We start from the raw sequence: 20,534 nt of genomic DNA, 5'->3' as shown, positions 1-20,534 counted from the left end.
GATCGTGTTTGTCGAGCCGGTAAAACACAAAACTGTGATCGTTAGAAAAACATGTTTCAGGTTCAGTAAAATAGACATAGAATATACCTTACCTTAGCCAGAAGGTATTCCAAAAAGAATAATTCCAAGTGATCGCATCGCCATCGCGATTACCTGTGTATATGTCTATACACGTTTCGATGGCAAATACGCTTCGGCAATGGAATTTCAAGGCAATCGATGTGAATCTCTGTTCAAGCAGGAGGAGGAGCCCTTACAAAAAAAATAAAAGGGAAAACATGTATCCACGCCAAGCCATTCCAGTTCAAAGGTAGGCGATACTGCCACCTGGTGATATTCGATCGCCATTGCAATTCCAACGTAGGCAAACGAGCCAGGGACGGCTAGAATGATTTGGATGATGATTTAGAACGGGGATCGGCGAGGCGGTTAGGTGGTCGAGCGGAGATTGCGTTCGTCACCAGCCCCGGAGCTGTGAGCTTGGTTCGCCTGTTCGAATCCAGCTCACAGCTCCGGGGTTGTCACCAGCTTGGCTGGCCGTCTGCACTGATACAATTGGCTGTATCAGAGGGTGGGAGAAGCTGGCGGGGTGGGTCCGGGTCGTTGTAAACAGCGACTCCTACAGTTCGGTCGGGGCGCCTGCTAAGCGCGGATTGGACGTGAGGGGGATAGTGTGGTCCTCCCACACGCTACGCCCTCTCAATGAGAATCCGCGCTGCCAGGTGAAAAGAAGCGGTGATTGGCTGGACGTGTGTCGGAGGAAGCACGTGGTAGCCTCCACTCTCCCAAATGATCTGACTGTGGGGGGTAAAGCGCAGCGACCAGGAAGGGACTGGGAATTGGCATACGACTAACATTGGGATGGGAGAAAATCGGAGGAAAATGGAGGGGGAAAAAGACCAAAAAGAAAAAAAAAAAAAAACGGGGATCGGCGGAAAAAAGATAGGAGGATCTAAAAACGAGTTTACTTGTTATTGGCGCTCAACGCTTGGCGGCCAATAACGAGTTATTGCCGCTGAATGAGTTAATACGGACTGTATTGATCTATTTGTGACGTGAAATAAATCATGTACCGGGTCGATCGGGCTTAAGAGGTTAAAGCCAATTTCCCATAATGTTTACGTGTTCCTTTCAGAGAAATATAAGATACATTTAAAAGAATCCCTTACCAAATCAAGGTATTTTGATGGTATTATTTGTTGTACCATGGTACCGGCCATTGTATAAATAATTTACCATGGTACTGTTAAATAATATCATGATATGATCCAACTAATCCAAATGATATGATCCAATCCTGCAAATTTGGCATAAAACACCTGTCGAGTGCAGGTGTTTTAAACTGGAACCATTTGTAGCAGATAGACAAGTCTGGCCTCTTTTGAAAGGAAACACTCTTCCACAACAGGAAGAATCACTCTGAGTGCTATTGTCATAGAGAGGTTTGAACACACTAAAATAACGTTTATTTTTTTTATTATTTTGCAAACAGATGCCTGCAGATCTACTCTATAGTTATTCGCTGAAAACACTGCTAATAATAATAATAATAATGGATTGGATTTTATATAGCGCTCTTCTCTGACTCAGATCGCTTCACAGAGTCCATTATTCGTTCATACACAGTCATACCGGTGGTGGTAAGCTACAATTGCAGCCAGAGCTGCCCTGAGGCAGACTCACGGAAGCGTGGCGAATAATCATCGCCTACGGCCCCTCCGACCACCACCAACATTCATTCACAAGCATACACATTCATACGAGGCAAGTAGGTTAAGTGTCTTGCCCAAGGACACAACGGCAATGGGATGGACATGGGCTTGAGCGGGATTCGAACCACCAACCCTTTGATCATTGGACGCTCCGCTCTACCCCTGAGCCACGCCGCCCCACACAGCCACTGCTGGGGCCATAGCCTGAAGTCTTACTTAGAACATGTCCAAAGTCAATAACAATATCACCAAAAACTTGTAATGGTGTGTTTAGGAGTTTTTCCAAAAGAGGAGTCAACACTACCTCAGTCCCTTCTCCCCCTTCCCCACTAATCTCTTGTCACATACACCACCCCCAACCCTTCTCACCCCCTTCTCACACAACAACAGATCAACAACAGATCAGCGCAACAACAGATTAGCAGATTATGCCCTGGAGAGACAGGCGCACATTCATTCTCTTGCGTATGGTACGCTTTTACCGCTTCTCAGTCTCAGAAAACCAACTCAAGTAAGATGTCATTATTTTCAGAATTTCATTGGCTACACAAACGGTCAATAATTTTCAGTGTCAGTGGTGATTTGTCCTTTTTCTAAACTGACGGTCATTGACTGTTTGGTTTTATAACCCGAGATTGGAAGCACAAAATAGGTCAAGCGGTGTGTTAATCAAACGGTCGCCATTTTATCTTTCAACCGATGTGTTGGTTTATAGACAATAACACAGCGTGACGCCGATAGATGGCTGTAAAATGTGTTGCGACATACGGCCGTCAGAACGTTAAGTGGTTAATAAGGGATGTCTTACACCCCTTCCTGACAGGGAGCGACGCGAGCGAGCGTGATTGCGAAAATGATTAAAATGTATTCGTTTCAATCAGACTATCCTGACCTGCCGCGAGCGACAGCGAACTGAGCAGCGATGTCGTCCACCCCTCAGATATTCGCTCGCTGTGTCTCTAGTTGAGCGATTACGCGGCCGAGTCCCGCCCCTAAACACTTTTTATTGGTCAAGAATCGCAGGCTGCTTTGTCCCCCCCCCCACGTGTGCTTCCAGGTAACACACACACACAGACACACTCGGACACGCGCCGCCTCATATCAGGACAGTGTCGCGCGCGATTTCGTCTTCAGTTCGCTCGCTCGCTGCCTGTCAGGAACCGGTGTTATGTGCCATGGTTCATATGTAAACCGACTTGTTCATCTGAAAGATTTTTATCTCAAGAATGTCACTTTTCTGTAAGCAGATGTCTGAGGATAACTATCAATACAAACAACGTTCCCTAGTGAGTTTTGCTTTTCCACCAGCAGGTACAGTACATTCTGAAGGTACATTTGAAAGCTGAAATCCTTACTTCTTCTTTTTTTATTATCTTTTTCCCCCTTCTTTTTCCATTTTTCTCCTCTCCCAATGTTAGTCGTTATGCCAGTTCCCAATCCCCTTCCTGGTCGTTGCGCACTCTACCCCCTACCGTCGGTCTGGGAGGGCGAAGACTATCACATGCTTCCTCCGACACATGTGTACCCAGCCAGGGGCGTCGTTCTGGTATGGCAAGGTATGGCACTCGCCATACCTTGGCAAATGATTTTTTTTTTTTTTTTTTTTTATTACAAATATTTTTCTGTTGATTTGGAATTCGAATGTCAACATTATGAACGAAGCTTCGAACTATTCGGTACAGCCCTAGCATGTTTTGATATTGTCAATTATCTCACTTTTACTAGGTGACTTTTACTATAGGTGACTAACTCAAATATGCCACAAAGAAATTGGAAAATGGACATACAGATGTTTTTTAATCAAAGGGCAGCAGAGACAAGTGATACAGGGACACAGGCAAGGTCTTACAATGGCTTAGTGATTATAACAGTGCAGTTCAGCATTCAGTAACCCATACTTTTTGTGAACGTGTTTTTGATACTACATTCTGTTGAACACACACCCCAAAACCGTACCTAAGGAAAATTGGCTCAATTGCAAGAAAAATAATAGACAGTTATGATATTACATTCTGCATAATTTGTATGCAAAATATTGTGGTTCCCTGCTTTAGTCTGTTGACACATTTCTATACAAAAAATGCTAATGCTTGTGTAGTCCTGTGTCATACCTAAATGTCGTATAAGTGAATTGTATAGAAACAACTCACCAAAAGTGACTATTGCGCAACTGATTTGACAAAAAATAATCCACCAAGGGGAGGAAACCCACCCTTCACCCCCCCCCACCCTCCCTAATTGCCATACCTGGGCTTTTACTGAAACGACGCCACTGTACCCAGCCCACCACTTCTTTTCACCTGGCAGCGCGGACTCTCACTGGGGGAGTGTAACGTGTGGAAGGGTCATACTACCTCCCTCCAGATCCTTCCCTCGCTGTGCAGGCGCCCCGACCAAACTGTAGGAGTCGCTGTTTACAACGACCCGGACCCACCCACCGGCTTCCCTCCCGCTGACTCTGCCAATTGAGCCAGTATGACGGCCGACCAAGCCGGAGGCAACACTGACAGCCGGATTCGAAACCAGTGTCTCTCGCGTTGGTGACGAGCGCTTAGTCCGCTGCGCCACCCAGCCGCTCCTACTTCTTCTTTTCTAACACTGAAATCAACGGTTCCACTCGGTCCATACCTGCCAAAGCGGTTGACGAACAGGCCGACTGAGAAGGAGCCGAACATGCCCCCCACGGAGAAGATGGCCACGGAGATGGACCACAGCGTGGTCAGCGTGGTCTGAGGGATGTACTCCTCGTACCTGCTGTTCCATGTCTCGTTGTAGAAGCCCTCGAGGATCTGAGACACAGGATGGAGGATGGATAGGAAATGTTCATTCGCATGTTTGATGTGTCATCAAGAAACGGCTAAAACTACAGTTGGATTTCTTGTGACAGTGCAAGGTACCTATATGATGAAGGTTTGGTTACAACAAGTAAACAGCTCCTACACAACACTGACTTACTCTGCTTGGTCAATAGAATCTTGGTCCCAGTGCTATCATGAGAGCACTGAATTTACGCATTGTTGACAAGGAAACGTACATATTTAGATTTTCTTTTAGATGTGAAACACCTCTATCGCCTCACTCACTCACTCACTCACTCACTCACTCACTCACTCACTCACTCACTCACTCACTCACTCACTCACTCACTCACTCACTCACTCACTCACTCATTAGTTTATTCATTCATTCAGTATCTCAGTAATTCACTCACACTTAGCCACTCTGCCCTTAGTGACTCACATGCATTGGTGGAAAGTAATTAAGTATGTTTTACTTATTGTACAAGTACAATTTTGAGGTACTCACTTTACTTGAGTATTTTAGGGAACTTTGTACTTTTACTCCATTACATTTCAAATAGTACTTTTTACTCCACTACATTCATCTGAACCCATCACTAGTTACTAGTTACTTTGAAACTTGCACAGAAAACATGGCAAGAATTCATGAAGATTATGTAGACTACATTCAAATGTGAAGCCTGCCAACTTCAAGAGGACATAATCAGAGCATAACTGGACCACATACCACTTTAAACATACCATTTGGAAGTCACTGGATCGAAGACTCGATGTTTCAGAGCAATGGAATACACAAACGTTAAATAGAATGTGTACTTTTACTTTCAATACTTAAGTACATTCAATATCAAATACTTTTACTTAAGTCTAATTAGATCATTCTTTTTCACATTTACAAATGTAACACAAAGCTAGTGAACTGCGTGCTGCCATTAACTCAATCAGTGCCAGACCCGATGATAGTCGGGTTATCTCGCCATGCGTTGAGTGCCAGGACCCCCTCGTTAAGTCTTTTTTTTTCACATATTGAACGATAGATAGCCGATGTCAAATGGGCCATAGTATTGTATCCATAGCTATAATATAGAGTTATAGCGCTGCAAACACCGCCACTTCTTCCTATCTCTTAGAGCTTGGTGTGGTAAGTATAAACGATGCTCAACTGTGTGGCGTCCATTGAGTTAAAATATAATAAACTTGTTGGTGGAAAAAGACACGTAAAAAGGTTGGCCCAATATTGGCTCCTAAAAAAAACGAACGAGTACTAGTAGTGCAACGTAAACGTACGCAATGCAAACAAAGAAGAAGAATTAGTCAGAAAGAAAGATGCTTCCGAGCGCACGTGAAGTAGGCGACATGCTGGAAAACTGGTGAAATGTAAAAAAGACAAATGATTCTGACCTTTAGGCCAAAGTAAGAAGAATCAACAGGCTGCCGATTACCAAAGGATAGAGAATACTGCCCAAGAAAGACCCTGGGAATAACGTTATGAAATGCAACAAGATCCATGGCTCCATGGCTGTTTTGTGGGCGGTTTTGGACAAATTAACTAAATGTTATGCACACTTTGTATTGCTATAGTAGTGTTGATGATCAATAAGGATGATTGATGACGAGCATCACTGTAAGTTTCACAGCTAGTGGGCGTTTGTGCTGTGTGGTGAAATTAGTTTGGTCAATTATAAGTCCCATCGTTGTGGGCATATTGTCACGACTGAACTAGTGGAACCCAATGTGCAAACACAGAGACAGCAGACAGGACTTGGTATAACCCAAAAGTCGGGTACTTTATTGTATAATTGTCCAAGCAGTGGTTGATAAAGCCACAGGGGTACTCATACTGTCCTGGGGCTAAGAGAAGGAGCAGGGTAGTCAGACAAGCGGGAAGTCGTATACAGAATCGGATACTCAAGTAGTTTGAGGTTTGAGCAAGGAGCGGGGTAGTCAGCCAGGCGGGGGGTTGTCAGCCAGGCGGGGGGTTGTCAGACAGGCGGTGGGTCATACACGGTACCGAGTTCCTCATACGATCCGAGGTGTAGGCAAGGAAAGTCGCCAGGCAGGCAGAGGTCAGGCAAGGGATCCAGGAGTAAAGACAGCACAGGGATCCAGATGAGGGACTGGGGAAAGGAGAGACAGATCGGGTAAGACACGTGACAAGGAACATGGAAATACGACTAACTAGAAATGAGCAAAGAACTATGACTGACTGGGTAATACTAAGCTACGATCTGGCAGCATGATGACATCTGCGCCAGGTTTAAATAGGTGCAGCAATCCGCACACAGATGTACATCAGCTGCTCCCAGAGCTTCCCCACACCTGACTCCGCGTCTGTAATTAGAGAGATAATAGAGAGATAGTAGACAGGCAGGCATAGGGTGTGACACATATAGAGTTTACTTGGCTCCATTGTCATGTCACCGCTGTTCTGTCTGTCTGCTTGAGTGTTTGGAGTCGTGGCTCCTTTGGCGTGGCTGCAGGTCCTGGGGTGTGTGGCCTGGTCATTTCCTCTGTGGAGTTTGGGGCAGTGGCGGCCGGTGTGAACTACATTTGGGTGGGCACGGGGGGGTGAAGGGGGGGGGGGGGGGGGCAAGTGGACAGCTGACCAAGTGGACAGCTGACTCGACATAACGTTACCAACGTTAAGTCGAGTTTATTCATACTACACTAGTACACGTATGATCAATGCAATAATGAACACATATATATATCTTAAACAAGTTACCATTCATTCATTCATCCATTATGCGTCACCCGCTGCGAAATTAACAACAACAATAACACGCTGTGTTGAGAGAGAGAGAGAGAGAGAGCGAGAGAGAGAGAGAGCGAGAGAGAGAGAGAGAGAGAGCGAGAGAGAGAGAGAGAGAGAGAGAGAGAGAGAGAGAGAGAGAGAGAGAGAGACCGCATTAACTCACTGTTTAGTTGAAACGTGGTCCAGGAGGTCTTGATAAAGTGTATATGTCCACTGTCCCACAGTCCCAGACTGTTGATGTATATCCATGTTAGCACAACACAACAATACTGTGATGAGCTGTGTCTTACTGTCTTTGCCCATTTCCGCGTCGAACAGCCTGCAAACTACCTGGCGTTCTATCGCCCTGCTCTAAGACAAACTCTAACCTTACCCAACTTTGAAAGAGTGCCTAAGCTTAACCGTCGAAAGAACTTGCCGTCACGCTCTAAGACAAACTCTAACCTTAACCTACTTCGAAGAGTGGCTAAGCTTAACCACAGTAGAAACAGGCGTCGGCCAATCAGAGAGCGTCTCCGAGAAATGCGGCTACGGAAAGTATAGATGCTGCTTGCTTAGATGATATAGACCGCTTGAAAACGCGCCCGGCTTCCATCATAATACATCATATTTCAACGCACAGCGCGTTACGCACTGATTGGCTGCGACGGATACAGTGATGAAACCAGTGCACGCCCACTGTAAGCGCTATTGCATCTAGCCCGAGAGAAATGCGGCTACGGAAAGTATAGACACGGTATGATTCTCTATCAGACAGTCACTTCCTGTTAATGAAAACAATTATTTATATTTGATATATTAACGTTATATTGTGCATTGGAAACACAAACATACTTAAAATGAGTAAATATTATTCATTTTAAACATGTTTATTTTATTTCTAGGGCCCAAAAAATATATATATATATTTTCTTCTTCTTCTTTTAACCAGGGAGGGCGGCGCTCTAGCGCCCACTATCGGCCGGCCGCCACTGGTTTGGGGGTGGGGGCGTGGGATTCGCTGGTTTCCTGGTGGTGGCGAGGTCGCCGGGACCGGGGGAGATGGTGCAACGGGCATTCCCATTGCCGTGCATGACAGTGTGAGTAGTGTGCAGGCTGTTTGTGTTTTTCTTCATGGCACGCTTTATCAGGGGTGTGTCTTGGATGGGGATGTGGTGGGGATTGATGTGTGGGGTGTTTGGGGGACTGGCTGTTTCAGGGGGGTTCACATGCCTTCGAGCAACATTGTACTTATTGTTATTGTACTTATTTTATGCCTATTCTTATGTCTGCCCGTTTACATTGCACTACTTTTATTGTCTTTTATACCTATTCTTATGGCTGCAATTTATGCATTGTTTTTTATTCTGTCAACTATATGCTGATTTTATGCCTATGTCCATTTAATACTAATTGCTGTGGGGCACTCTGGAGTAATTCATATTTATTATTATTATATTGTAAAGTCAAGATAGACTGCGCTCACAAATTATAACACTGGGTGCTGAAATCCCGTCGAGTATAATAGAAAAAGAAAGCAATACGCTTGGACCAGCACTCACAGATTTTGGTATATTTAATGGCAGCCTGAAACAAACATGTTTCGGAACAATTATGTTCCTTCCTCAGTTTGGCTAGCCATCAACACTGAGGAAGGAACATAATTGTTCCGAAACATGTTTGTTTCAGGCTGCCATTAAATATACCAAAATCTGTGAGTGCTGGTCCAAGCGTATTGCTTTCTTTTTCTATTATTATTATATTGTAAAAAATGTGTGCATTGAAATGTCTGTAAGTCTCGACGACATTGAAAATGAGGGTGACCTCAGTTGTCCTTTCGAGAATAAATAAATGTTTGAATGTCAGAATATGCAATAATATTTTCTATCGGTGCGCTGCACATGGCATTTGTTTTGGAAGTGAGAGTGTCGACTGCATCATCATTTTCACAATCTCTGTCTCCGCCTGGAGTCTGTACTGTACTGTGGACATTAGTTTCAGTCTAACTCAGTACTAACAAATTTACTAAAATCCTACTCCGGATTCCTGAATGTTTCCTGAAAAACGTCACTCATTCTTAAACTGGAAGCACATTCTCGTACAACTGAATTTGCATACAGACACGCCCTGTCAGCTCCTTATAAGGCAAAGGAGGCATGTGCAAAACAGCGAGAGAGTCAGCATTGCATCTGCTCCGTGCTGACCCATTCAACAGGTAGCGCGGAAGCGATTTGCGACTGATCTCAAAATTGCGTTCAAGTCGATTCTACAGACATCCTCGGAATTAAATAATTATAATAAAGATAAATACGACAATATTTATATTCTTAAAGGTCCCATGTTTTGCTATTCCTTTCACTATTTGGGCAATGTTACACAATTCCTGTGAGTCTATGGAACACATCTGTAAGGTTTTTTTTCTCCAAAAAAATCATTGTTTTGTATTTCTAATCAAGTACTCTAAAGCAACATTTTTCCACTTCAAGATTTCAAGCTGTTTTGGGCTGGGCTCCGCCCATACTCGCAAAGAGCTTTGAGTGACAGTCACCCACAGTCTGCACTGGCAGACATAGAGAGATTGAGGGGGATACTAATGAATTTCACTGCAGGGGGCATAATCCCACGGGACAATGCATTGGTAACTTGTTTCAAATGACAATATATACCCCTGTGAATATTATTGCACGGATCGGAATACGGGCGCACGTGTGGGAGCGTGCACAATGATATTTTGCAGCAGGTTGACAGTGATATGCGAGTGCTCCCGACTGCGTGTGTGTGTTTCCCCGTGCACGCACGGTCGGGAGTGTGTGTGGGGTGCTCCGTGTCCCTCTCTCTCTCTCTCCCTCTCTGTCTCTCTCTCTCTCGCTCGCTCGTTCTCTGCTCTCTCTGTCGGCATCCGCGCCACGTCAACCTGTTTGAGGAAGTGTCAGTATTTCCACTCGTTCTGTTGTTGAGTGCGCTACAACCATAGAGGGGGCGTTAGTAATGCAGATCAGCAGAACCTACTGACGTCAGGGAGCGAGTCAAATCAGAATGGCTTAGTTCAGTGAGGGAGGATCTCGTGAACTCGAGACTGGACTGATGAGCCAAAATAAGAATTAGAGACACAGACCCCATTGATACAACCCCACATTGCTAGAAAACAATGCTAAACACTGGAAAAGGCAATTTATAAGACATGGGACCTTTAACAATTAAGTTTGCATTTATAGTCATGACTCAATGAGGCATTGTGAGCCTTACACACACACACTGCAAACTAAATAAATAAGAACTAAACCGATCACCGTGGATATAGCTACAGTACTGTATAGTGGAATATACTCTATTAATATGCCATATATCGTCTTCTTCTCTATGATATCATTTTTTGTTGGTTTGATTTATTCCTATTGCTAGAAATAAATAAATGCATGGAGAAATGGCTTTGTGAGGCAGGCTCAGTGCGCACGCGTTTGTGTAGATAAAGAGTCTCATATCCTGCCTGGATGATGTTAAATGTTGGATGGCACAAAACATTCTACAACTAAATCAAAACAAATGCGAAATAATCCTCTTCGGTCCCCCAGACGCTGTCACCACCCTTACCACCAGCAAGGGTGAACTCAGTGGTAAAGGCATGTTTTTTCCAACTATGCACCATTGCCAAACTCAAAGGCCTTCTCTCCCCTGCAGACCTTCAGAGAGTCATCCACGCCTTCATTTCATCTAGATTAGACTACGGCAACTCCCTCTATATAGGCATTAACCAGTCTTCCCTGTCCCGCTTACAACTGGTACAAAACGCTGCTGCCAGACTGTTGACCGGAACCCGCAAGAGAGACCACATCACCCCTGTCCTTGCCTCCCTTCATTGGCTCGCAGTACGCTACAGGATAGATTTTAAGGTTCTCCTATTTGTTTTTAAAGCCCTTAATGGTCACCCCCCTCCTACATCGCAGACCTCCTATCCCCCTATTCCAACACCAGGTCCCTCAGGTCAGCCGATCAGAGGCTCCTGACAGTCCGGAGGTATAACCTCAAGCTCAGGGGGGGCCGTGCCTTTGCTATCGCAGCCCCTGAACTGTGGAACAGCATCCCCACCTCCATTAGGCTCGCCCCCTCGATAGATGCCTTCAAATCGAGGCTCAAAACCCACTTCTACCTACTAGCCTTTCCCGTTCACTGACTCATGCCCTGTTTTCTAGGGATGCACCGAATGGGAAATTCTTGGCCGAAACCGATACCAAAAATAAAAAACAGTTGGCCGAAAACCGAATGCCGAAAGGCCGAAAATGATTCATAGAATAGAATTTTGTTTTACCAATGTTGTGGAACATTATGGTTATGGAAAAATATATGATTATGGCAAAACTTAACTTAAATAATAAATAATCACTATTATGGGTCCATAAAACATTTATTCAGCACTTCTGAATGCATACAGCACATTAATTCCATCTTTTCTCTGGCTGCCGGGGCGGACATCTGTGCTCTACTGAGCGCACCTTTCTAGTCCCCAGTTGAATGTGCTCGCTTGACTCGGCACAGTAGACGCGCGACGTGTATGCTCGAGAAAGATTATATTATCAACGACAGACTGCGTCAATGTGAGAAACACTATCCCCCCCCACCTCTCGCTCTGAAGAATATGCATATTAGATCACTCAGTAATTAACCGCGACGGGCATATAGTAAATAAGGATGTTAAAGACGCATTTATTGGACGCGTTGCGCGCAGAGTTTACATAGAAACAGCGCGACTCCCGACAGCGCGACATCATCACAACAACACGCGTTAGGTTACAGGTTGTTTCTGTTTCGGTATTATATTTTCGGTGAAAAAACTCTTTCGGCCGAAAGCCGAAAGGCCATTTTTTGCCATTTTCGGCCGAAAACTTTCGGTAGCCGAAATTTCTCTGCATCCCTACTGTTTTCCTATATGTGTTTGCCTGTGTGCCCTCCCATAAAACGGGGTGTGATTCTTGTCATTATGTATCTATGTGTACCTACCCTCTGTACAGCACTTTGGTTGACACGCGTCATGTGAAATGTGCTATATAAATAAATCTGATTGATTGATTGATTGAGTAAGAAGGTTTTGTCTGTATTGTGTAGATAAAGAGTGAAAAAGGTGTTGTCTGTATTGTGTAGATAAAGAGTGAGAAGGTTTTGTCTGTGGTGTATAGATAGGGAATGAGAAGGTTTTGTCTGTGGTGTATAGACAGGTAATGAGAAGGTTTTGTCTGTGGTGTATAGATAGGTAGGTTTTGTCTGTGTTTTGTCTGTGTTGTATAGATAGGGAGTAGGAAGGTTTTGTCTGTGGTGTATAGATAGGGAGTAGGAAGGTTTTGTCTGTGGTGTATAGATAGGGAGTAGGAAGGTTTTGTCTGTGGTGTATAGATAGGGAGTAGGAAGGTTTTGTCTGTGTTGTATAGATAGGGAGTAGGAAGGTTTTGTCTGTGTTGTATAGATAGGGAGTAGGAAGGTTTTGTCTGTGGTGTATAGATAGGGAGTAGGAAGGTTTTGTCTGTGTTGTATAGATAGGGAGTAGGAAGGTTTTGTCTGTGGTGTATAGATAGGGAGTAGGAAGGTTTTGTCTGTGGTGTATAGATAGGGAGTAGGAAGGTTTTGTCTGTGGTGTATAGATAGGGAGTAGGAAGGTTTTGTCTGTGGTGTATAGATAGGGAGTAGGAAGGTTTTGTCTGTGGTGTATAGATAGGGAGTAGGAAGGTTTTGTCTGTGGTGTATAGATAGGGAGTAGGAAGGTTTTGTCTGTGGTGTATAGATAGGGAGTAGGAAGGTTTTGTCTGTGGTGTATAGATAGTAGGGGTGGGAATCACCTGTTTCATCATGATACGATACAATATCGATTCTTTGGACAACGATACGATATTTGCCGATATCACAAAGTCTCTCACGATACAATACGATACGATTAGATTCAGGTGCCTGCGATCGATATGAGATGATATCATATGCCCATTTAACACAATCAGTAACATTTAGATCAACAAAAAAAAGGTAATGAAAATATCATTTAACATTTGTATTTTTGAGCTCTTCCAGACATTTAAAGGAAAATCAATCTATTGTTTTTAATACAAATAGACCTCCTGTTCACTGTAAAGTGCCACGTTTTTATATATTGAGCTTTAAACTTTAAGCTACATTTTTTGGAACTCAAAACTCACAACCTCCCTCTCCCAAACCGTTCCTACAACAATTTGTTGATGTTGCATGATCATGTATAGGCCTACATTTATTATGTATTATATTGTTTATGTTTAAATAACATTTAAACATCAAACTCCTCTGACCTCATCTGGTCTTTCCAAAGACGCGTGCACACACACACACACAGAAAGGGAGAATGCTATGCTGTAACATCTACACACACGGAGCTACTGCTGTTGTTCTTGGGCGGATATGAGACTCGCCACAGGATTTTCAAAATAAGAGTATCGATATGAATCGATCTTATTACATCGCATCGATCCGATTCGATTGTTGATAATTACATCGATGTATCGATCTGGATCGATGTATCGTCCCACCCCTAATAGATAGGGAGTAGGAAGGTTTTGTCTGTGGTGTATAGATAGGGAGTAGGAAGGTTTTGTCTGTGTTGTATAGATAGGGAGTAGGAAGGTTTTGTCTGTGGTGTATAGATAGGGAGTAGGAAGGTTTTGTCTGTGGTGTATAGATAGGGAGTAGGAAGGTTTTGTCTGTGTTGTATAGATAGGGAGTAGGAAGGTTTTGTCTGTGTTGTATAGATAGGGAGTAGGAAGGTTTTGTCTGTGTTGTATAGATAGGGAGTAGGAAGGTTTTGTCTGTGTTGTATAGATAGGGAGTAGGAAGGTTTTGTCTGTGGTGTATAGATAGGGAGTAGGAAGGTTTTGTCTGTGGTGTATAGATAGGGAGTAGGAAGGTTTTGTCTGTGGTGTATAGATAGGGAGTAGGAAGGTTTTGTCTGTGGTGTATAGATAGGGAGTAGGAAGGTTTTGTCTGTGTTGTATAGATAGGGAGTAGGAAGGTTTTGTCTGTGGTGTATAGATAGGGAGTAGGAAGGTTTTGTCTGTGTTGTATAGATAGGGAGTAGGAAGGTTTTGTCTGTGGTGTATAGATAGGGAGTAGGAAGGTTTTGTCTGTGGTGTATAGATAGGGAGTAGGAAGGTTTTGTCTGTGGTGTATAGATAGGGAGTAGGAAGGTTTTGTCTGTGGTGTATAGATAGGGAGTAGGAAGGTTTTGTCTGTGGTGTATAGATAGGGAGTAGGAAGGTTTTGTCTGTGGTGTATAGATAGGGAGTAGGAAGGTTTTGTCTGTGTTGTATAGATAGGGAGTAGGAAGGTTTTGTCTGTGTTGTATAGATAGGGAGTAGGAAGGTTTTGTCTGTGGTGTATAGATAGGGAGTAGGAAGGTTTTGTCTGTGGTGTATAGATAGGGAGTAGGAAGGTTTTGTCTGTGTTGTATAGATAGGGAGTAGGAAGGTTTTGTCTGTGTTGTATAGATAGGGAGTAGGAAGGTTTTGTCTGTGTTGTATAGATAGGGAGTAGGAAGGTTTTGTCTGTGTTGTATAGATAGGGAGTAGGAAGGTTTTGTCTGTGGTGTATAGATAGGGAGTAGGAAGGTTTTGTCTGTGGTGTATAGATAGGGAGTAGGAAGGTTTTGTCTGTGTTGTATAGATAGGGAGTGTGCACTCTGACCCAGTCTCATTAGTTCCCTTAATCCTGTTAGACTTGACGATGAGTCTGACATTTCATCTGGAAAGCCAATTATGGAGGAGCATATGCTCAGTTTGACAGAACAATGCTTTTTCACAAAGGTTGCGACATTGTAATACGGTAATTACAATAATACAGACAGAGGAATTTACCTGCCCCAGGTAAAATCCTGTTTGTTTACATGGAACCATTTCAGTCTATATGGTTAGGCTATTAGATTACAGCGAGAGAGTCAGCATGTCAGCGAGAGCAAATTTTTTATTGTAAATTCCTGCACATCTGATCGTTCTGCGGCCCCACTGTGAACCTCCTGTCTTACGCCCTAATAAGTTGAATAAAAAACATGAATCGATACCTGTATACCCGTTATTGTGTCTGTTCTTGCATCCAAACTCTCACAACACCCTGAGCAGCATTTTGTTAATTTTCAGTTGTTGTGTCTGTTTCTGCAGTTTGGTTTCAGCCCTGGTCTCATTTCACTTCCCCATCGATAGATGATGCCAGAGCCTTCATCAAAAACATGGACATAACATCAGCCTTTAAAATCATGGCCCTGACTCCTGGCACCTGTTTGGTGTGAGGTGGTGGGAGCGATATTAGTTAAGAAGAATGGTATGGGCGGCTACGTGGCGTAGTGGGCAAGGCGCTCGCCACAAATGACGGAGACGCTGGGCTTGCCTGTTCGAGCCCAGCGATCCACATTGCTTTCAGTTTAGCTGGTCGTTCATACTAATACACATTGGCCATATTAGGGGGTGGGAAACTGATGGGTGGGGATCGGGCGTTGTGGACAGCGACTCCTACAGGTCGGTTGGTGCGCCTGCACAGTAGAATCAGGAAGTGTCGGGGGCAGCGTGAGCCTCCCACGCGTTACTCCTCGCCACTGAGAGATCGAGCTGCGCAGGTGAAAAGATGCGACTGCTGTTACCTCAAGTACCGGAGGGGACTCGTGCTATGTATGACTTAGTCCACATTGCAGCCGGCTTGTGGGAGGCAAGAAACAGCGTTCGTGACAGGGGAGGGTTGAATTGGATGATACGAAATTGGGATGGGAGAAAATATAGAAAATGGGAGAAAAAGTGGATAAAAAAAAAAGACGAATGTTTTATTTGCAGAGAGGCTCAGCTTATTCCCCCAGGCCATCAGAACATTGAACACTGATCTCTCCACACACAAGCACACACACACACACACACACACACACACACACACACACACACACACACACACACACACACACACACACACACACACACACACACACACACACACACACACACACACACACACACACACACACACACACACACACACACACACACACACACACACACACACACACACACACACACACACACACACACACACGTCTGGTCCCCCTTTCAGAGCCTACTCGGTTAGAGACGAGCGCTCTTGTGAAAGGTCCCTTTCCCTTTCCTCATTCAACAAGGGTTGCAGGGGCGGTCCTTCCCTGCTCATGGCTTTGGACGTGATCTCTCCTGGGGCTCTGGAGACTGATCATGCCCTCTGCTGCCAGCAGGCGATGGATGTGCTCTCCTAGTGCATCCATGGCAAACAGCCGGTCTCCTGACTGGTATTATTATAATAATATTATATTATAATAAATACACTTATCCTGGTGTCTTGTGTCTTGGTGTTAAATGGTTAAACGGTTTTGCACACATTCAGTTAGTTTAGTTTGACAGCTATTGAGAGTAACATAAGCCATCTCTTCTGCATTCAGCACCTCTTCCCTTGGACAGCGCCTAGAATGATGCCATGAGGAACTTGTGATGGAGCGGCTCTGTCACTGACTGCGGGCAGCGCGCGTGCGCACGCACGCACGCACGCACGCACGCACACACACACACACACACACACACACACACACACACACACACACACACACACACACACACACACACACACACACACACGCGCGCGCAAACACACACACACACACACGCAAACACACAACCTACACATTCCCCGCTCTCTTCTGTTCTTTCTAAGTAATTCATGAACCTCTCTATTATCCCTATTCCCTTTACTGTTTCAGTAGCGTGATCAAGGGTGCAGACTTGAGAGTTCCATTTACATTTAGACAGTCATACATGCGTTCACACCAGCATTATATCCACTCACCATTGTCCACAACGTATTCGCCTGCACTTCCCTATGCTGCCGTTGTTTGGCAACACAGAGGCATACCTTTTTCATATTAATAAAAAATAATGTTCTTGAATGGCTGTAACAAATTACTTGTTTAGGTTTAAGGATAATGGGTCTCATTCACCAACTTAAGACAAAAGTTAAGAGTAAATGTCATCGTAGCTCCACTTAAGATTTTGGCAATCACGAACGGTTCCTTCTCAGGGATTCGCTCATAGCTAAGAGCAGGATTTACGAGCACGGAAGAGCAGTCTTAAGTGGGACAGACTGGTGTTCTTAAGGGCTTTATTTGGGAGGAATCGTGGTGATTGCGTTCATGTCGATTCTACAGACATCATCGGAATTAAATACATTTTACATTTACAGTCATGCCTCAAGAGGCATCGAATAAACATAAGCACTACACCAACACTGCAAATGACAGTGGATAAATAAATAAGAACTGAACCCAATCGCATTGATATAGCTATAGTGGAATAGACTGTATTAACCTCTTAAGCCCTAGCCATATTTTCTGAAAAAAGACATACCTTTGTAAATGGAAGATTGTATTCCCAGTGTCAGAAATATTGTGTCTGTTACTAGGCTTGAGTAAATTGTAAAAAATAAAAAATAAAATAAAAAGGGCAGATGATTTACAGGGGTTTTTGTAGATACAGTGCTGAATTTTGCCACCCGGACACTTAAAATCATTGGTAAACAAACGTAGTGCTGAAAATATACACTTTGACTCCTGTTTTGACAGGGTTAGGGTCTTTACTCTTGGCTACATTTAAAAAAAGAAAGATTTTCCAACTACGCCTGTGTTAAAAAAAAATGTAAATAGGAGTTTGAAATAGAACCTTGCGACACAGATCAAGTAGCTCTGTCAATAGCCCATGCACTATCTAGATTACGCTAGTGAATTCTCACTCACTCACTCATTTACTCATACTAAACCAATGGTTCGCAAACCATGGCACAAAGCATAGGAATTTATAAACCACCTTTATTGTCACAACTCCAACATAAATACTTTACATTCAAAACATTAGTCACCTATATTATAAATAGACATAAAATAATGAACTACAAACCAAACAAACAAAAAAAACAGACACTGACCCCCACACAGAGAAAAATGTTCCCCCACACAGAGACAAACTGACCCCCTACCCAGAGACAAACTAACCCCCCACACAGAGACAAACTAACCCCCACACAGAGACAAACTAACCCCCACACAGAGACAAACTAACCCCCACACAGAGACAAACTAACCCCCACACAGAGACAAACTAACCCCCACACAGAGACAAACTAACCCCCTACACAGAGACAAACTGCCCCTCCACACACACAGAAACAGACTGGAGTACATTGTGCACCAGCTTGTAATGGGCAAGCTTTACCTGAAGTCTTGCTGTTACCAGCCCCAGCATGATATCTGCTGCTTCAACTGACTCTGTCCCCAGTCTCTTACTATTCCTGCTCTTCCATGTGGCCAACTTGCCTGTCCAAAAACACACATTCCTCCTCACTGAAACCCTGTATCTAGGCCCCTCTATGTATAACTCACTAGAGAATTGTGTAGCCAGCCCTGTGCACAAGCCCTGCACTGTCCTCAGTAAACCCTCCATGCAGTGTTGTAGTACTTGACACCAGTCTGGAGAACATTCTGAAGGGATGAGAGAGAGAGAGAGAGAGAGAGAGAGAGAGAGAGAGAGAGAGAGAGAGAGAGAGAGAGAGAGAGAGAGAGAGAGAGAGAGAGGACACCCACGCGGTCCAGGTTGTGTGTAAATGTGTGTGTGCCACTGCTTCCTCGCGGGTCCAGGTTGTGTGTAAATGCATGTGTGCCACTGCTTCCCCGCGGGTCCAGGTTGTGTGTAAATGTGTGTGTGCCACTGCTTCCCCGCACGCGGTTTGTTTCCCCGACCGAAGGTCCTGTCTCTCTCTCCCTCTCTATCTCTCTCTCTCTCTCTCTCTCCCTCTCTATCTCTCTCTCCCTCTCTATCTCTCTCTCTCTCTCCCTCTCTATCTCCCTCTCTCTCGCTCGCTGTTCTCTGCCTCGCTCTGTTTGAGGAAGTGAAGATATTTCCACTCGCTCTGATGTCGCTGTCAACCATAGAGGGGGCGTTAGTTATACAAATCAGTACCCTATTCACGTCAGCAATACCGTCAAATCAGAACGGCTTAGTTGAGTGAGGGAAGATCTCGTGAACTGAACTTGAGACTAGATTGATGAGTCAATATGGTAATTAGAGACACAGACCCATTGATACTAACCCCTATTGCTATAAAACATTGCTAAATACTGGAAAAAGCCATTTATAATGCATGTCCCCTTTAAATTAGGGTTAGGGTTAGGGTTGGGGTTAGGGTTGGGGATAGGGTTAGGGTTAGGGGGTTAGGTTAGGTGGTTAGGTAACCCTAACCCTAACCCCCTAACCCTAACCCTAAACCTAACCTGTCCAGTTCTGCGACTAGGGTGAAAGGTGTGACACTTGTTGTTCACATGCTTAATAGTGATTGTTTAAAAAAGAAAAACATGGATTATTGTAATGTGAGTCCAAGATGTGATACTGAGCTACCTTTTTGGCATATACATAAAATCTAGCTAACGCTATCCACAAACACACGTAAAAAAAAAAAGAAAAAAAAAAAAAAAGGCTTTTTGACCACAACTGCGACAAGGGTGACTGGAGGGTTAAAAGAAATAACAACTGCATAACATGCTTTAGTCATATTCATTATAACAGAAAGACCGACCGCCGGCTAAACAAATTACAGACCTTCTGCTGCTGTCTTTAATTTTATTGAAAACATTTTAATAATAAAACACAAGATACTTGTTCCCTAATGATAAGGATAAGCACTCAATGAATAAACCCACTCCCTTTGACAAAAGAAAGTCTAACATACCTATAAATACTTACTATGGAATTACAGACTACATTGTACATAGTATTACGTGGCCCATAATGGCCCCCAAACAACATTGCCAACTTCAACAGACAACATAGTGTGAGCTGAAAAACACCATCTCAAGTTTCTTCATTATTCACATATCGTATACTCACCTTCTGAGGAGCATTGATGACACCAGTGTTGTAACCAAACTGCAGTGAGCCAATGGTAGCGGTCCCTACTGCCAACATCAGCGGCAGCGTCACCTGCAGTAATGGACAGGAAGACCCCTAGTTAAACTGTGCATTTCAAACAAAAAAGATCCACATCACCATAGGATAGGTTCAAAAAGGTCCTGGAGATGGTGTAGTATCTGTTAGGAGGACTCATGCTTATGGAACAACACGCTGGCCTGAACCCACCAGAACCTTCTCTACTGTGTCTCACTCTCAGCCTTCCTACTGTCTCAATAAAGAACCTTCTCTCCTGCGTCTGTCTCCCCTACTCTGTCTCCCTCTCAGC

General features: G+C 44.0%; 1 protein-coding gene across 1 annotated transcript in view; it reads right to left on the bottom strand.

Annotated features, from left to right (window-relative positions):
* slc2a1a (solute carrier family 2 member 1a) overlaps positions 1–20,263 on the bottom strand; it is a gene marked incomplete at both ends in the record, with an annotated part of 44,758 nt that extends 24,495 nt beyond the window's left edge. The window contains 2 exons of the mRNA XM_084332839.1: positions 4,341–4,501; positions 20,186–20,263. Coding sequence (XP_084188965.1) covers positions 4,341–4,501; positions 20,186–20,263 — 239 coding nt within the window. The remainder of the gene's footprint in view (positions 1–4,340; positions 4,502–20,185) is intronic.
* Between the last annotated feature and the right edge of the window lie 271 nt (positions 20,264–20,534).

The sequence above is a fragment of the Notolepis coatsorum genome (assembly GCF_963971535.1).
Source record: "Notolepis coatsorum genome assembly, chromosome: 17".
Taxonomy (NCBI): Eukaryota; Metazoa; Chordata; class Actinopteri; order Aulopiformes; family Paralepididae; genus Notolepis; species Notolepis coatsorum.
This window is presented reverse-complemented; position numbering and strand designations above follow the sequence as displayed.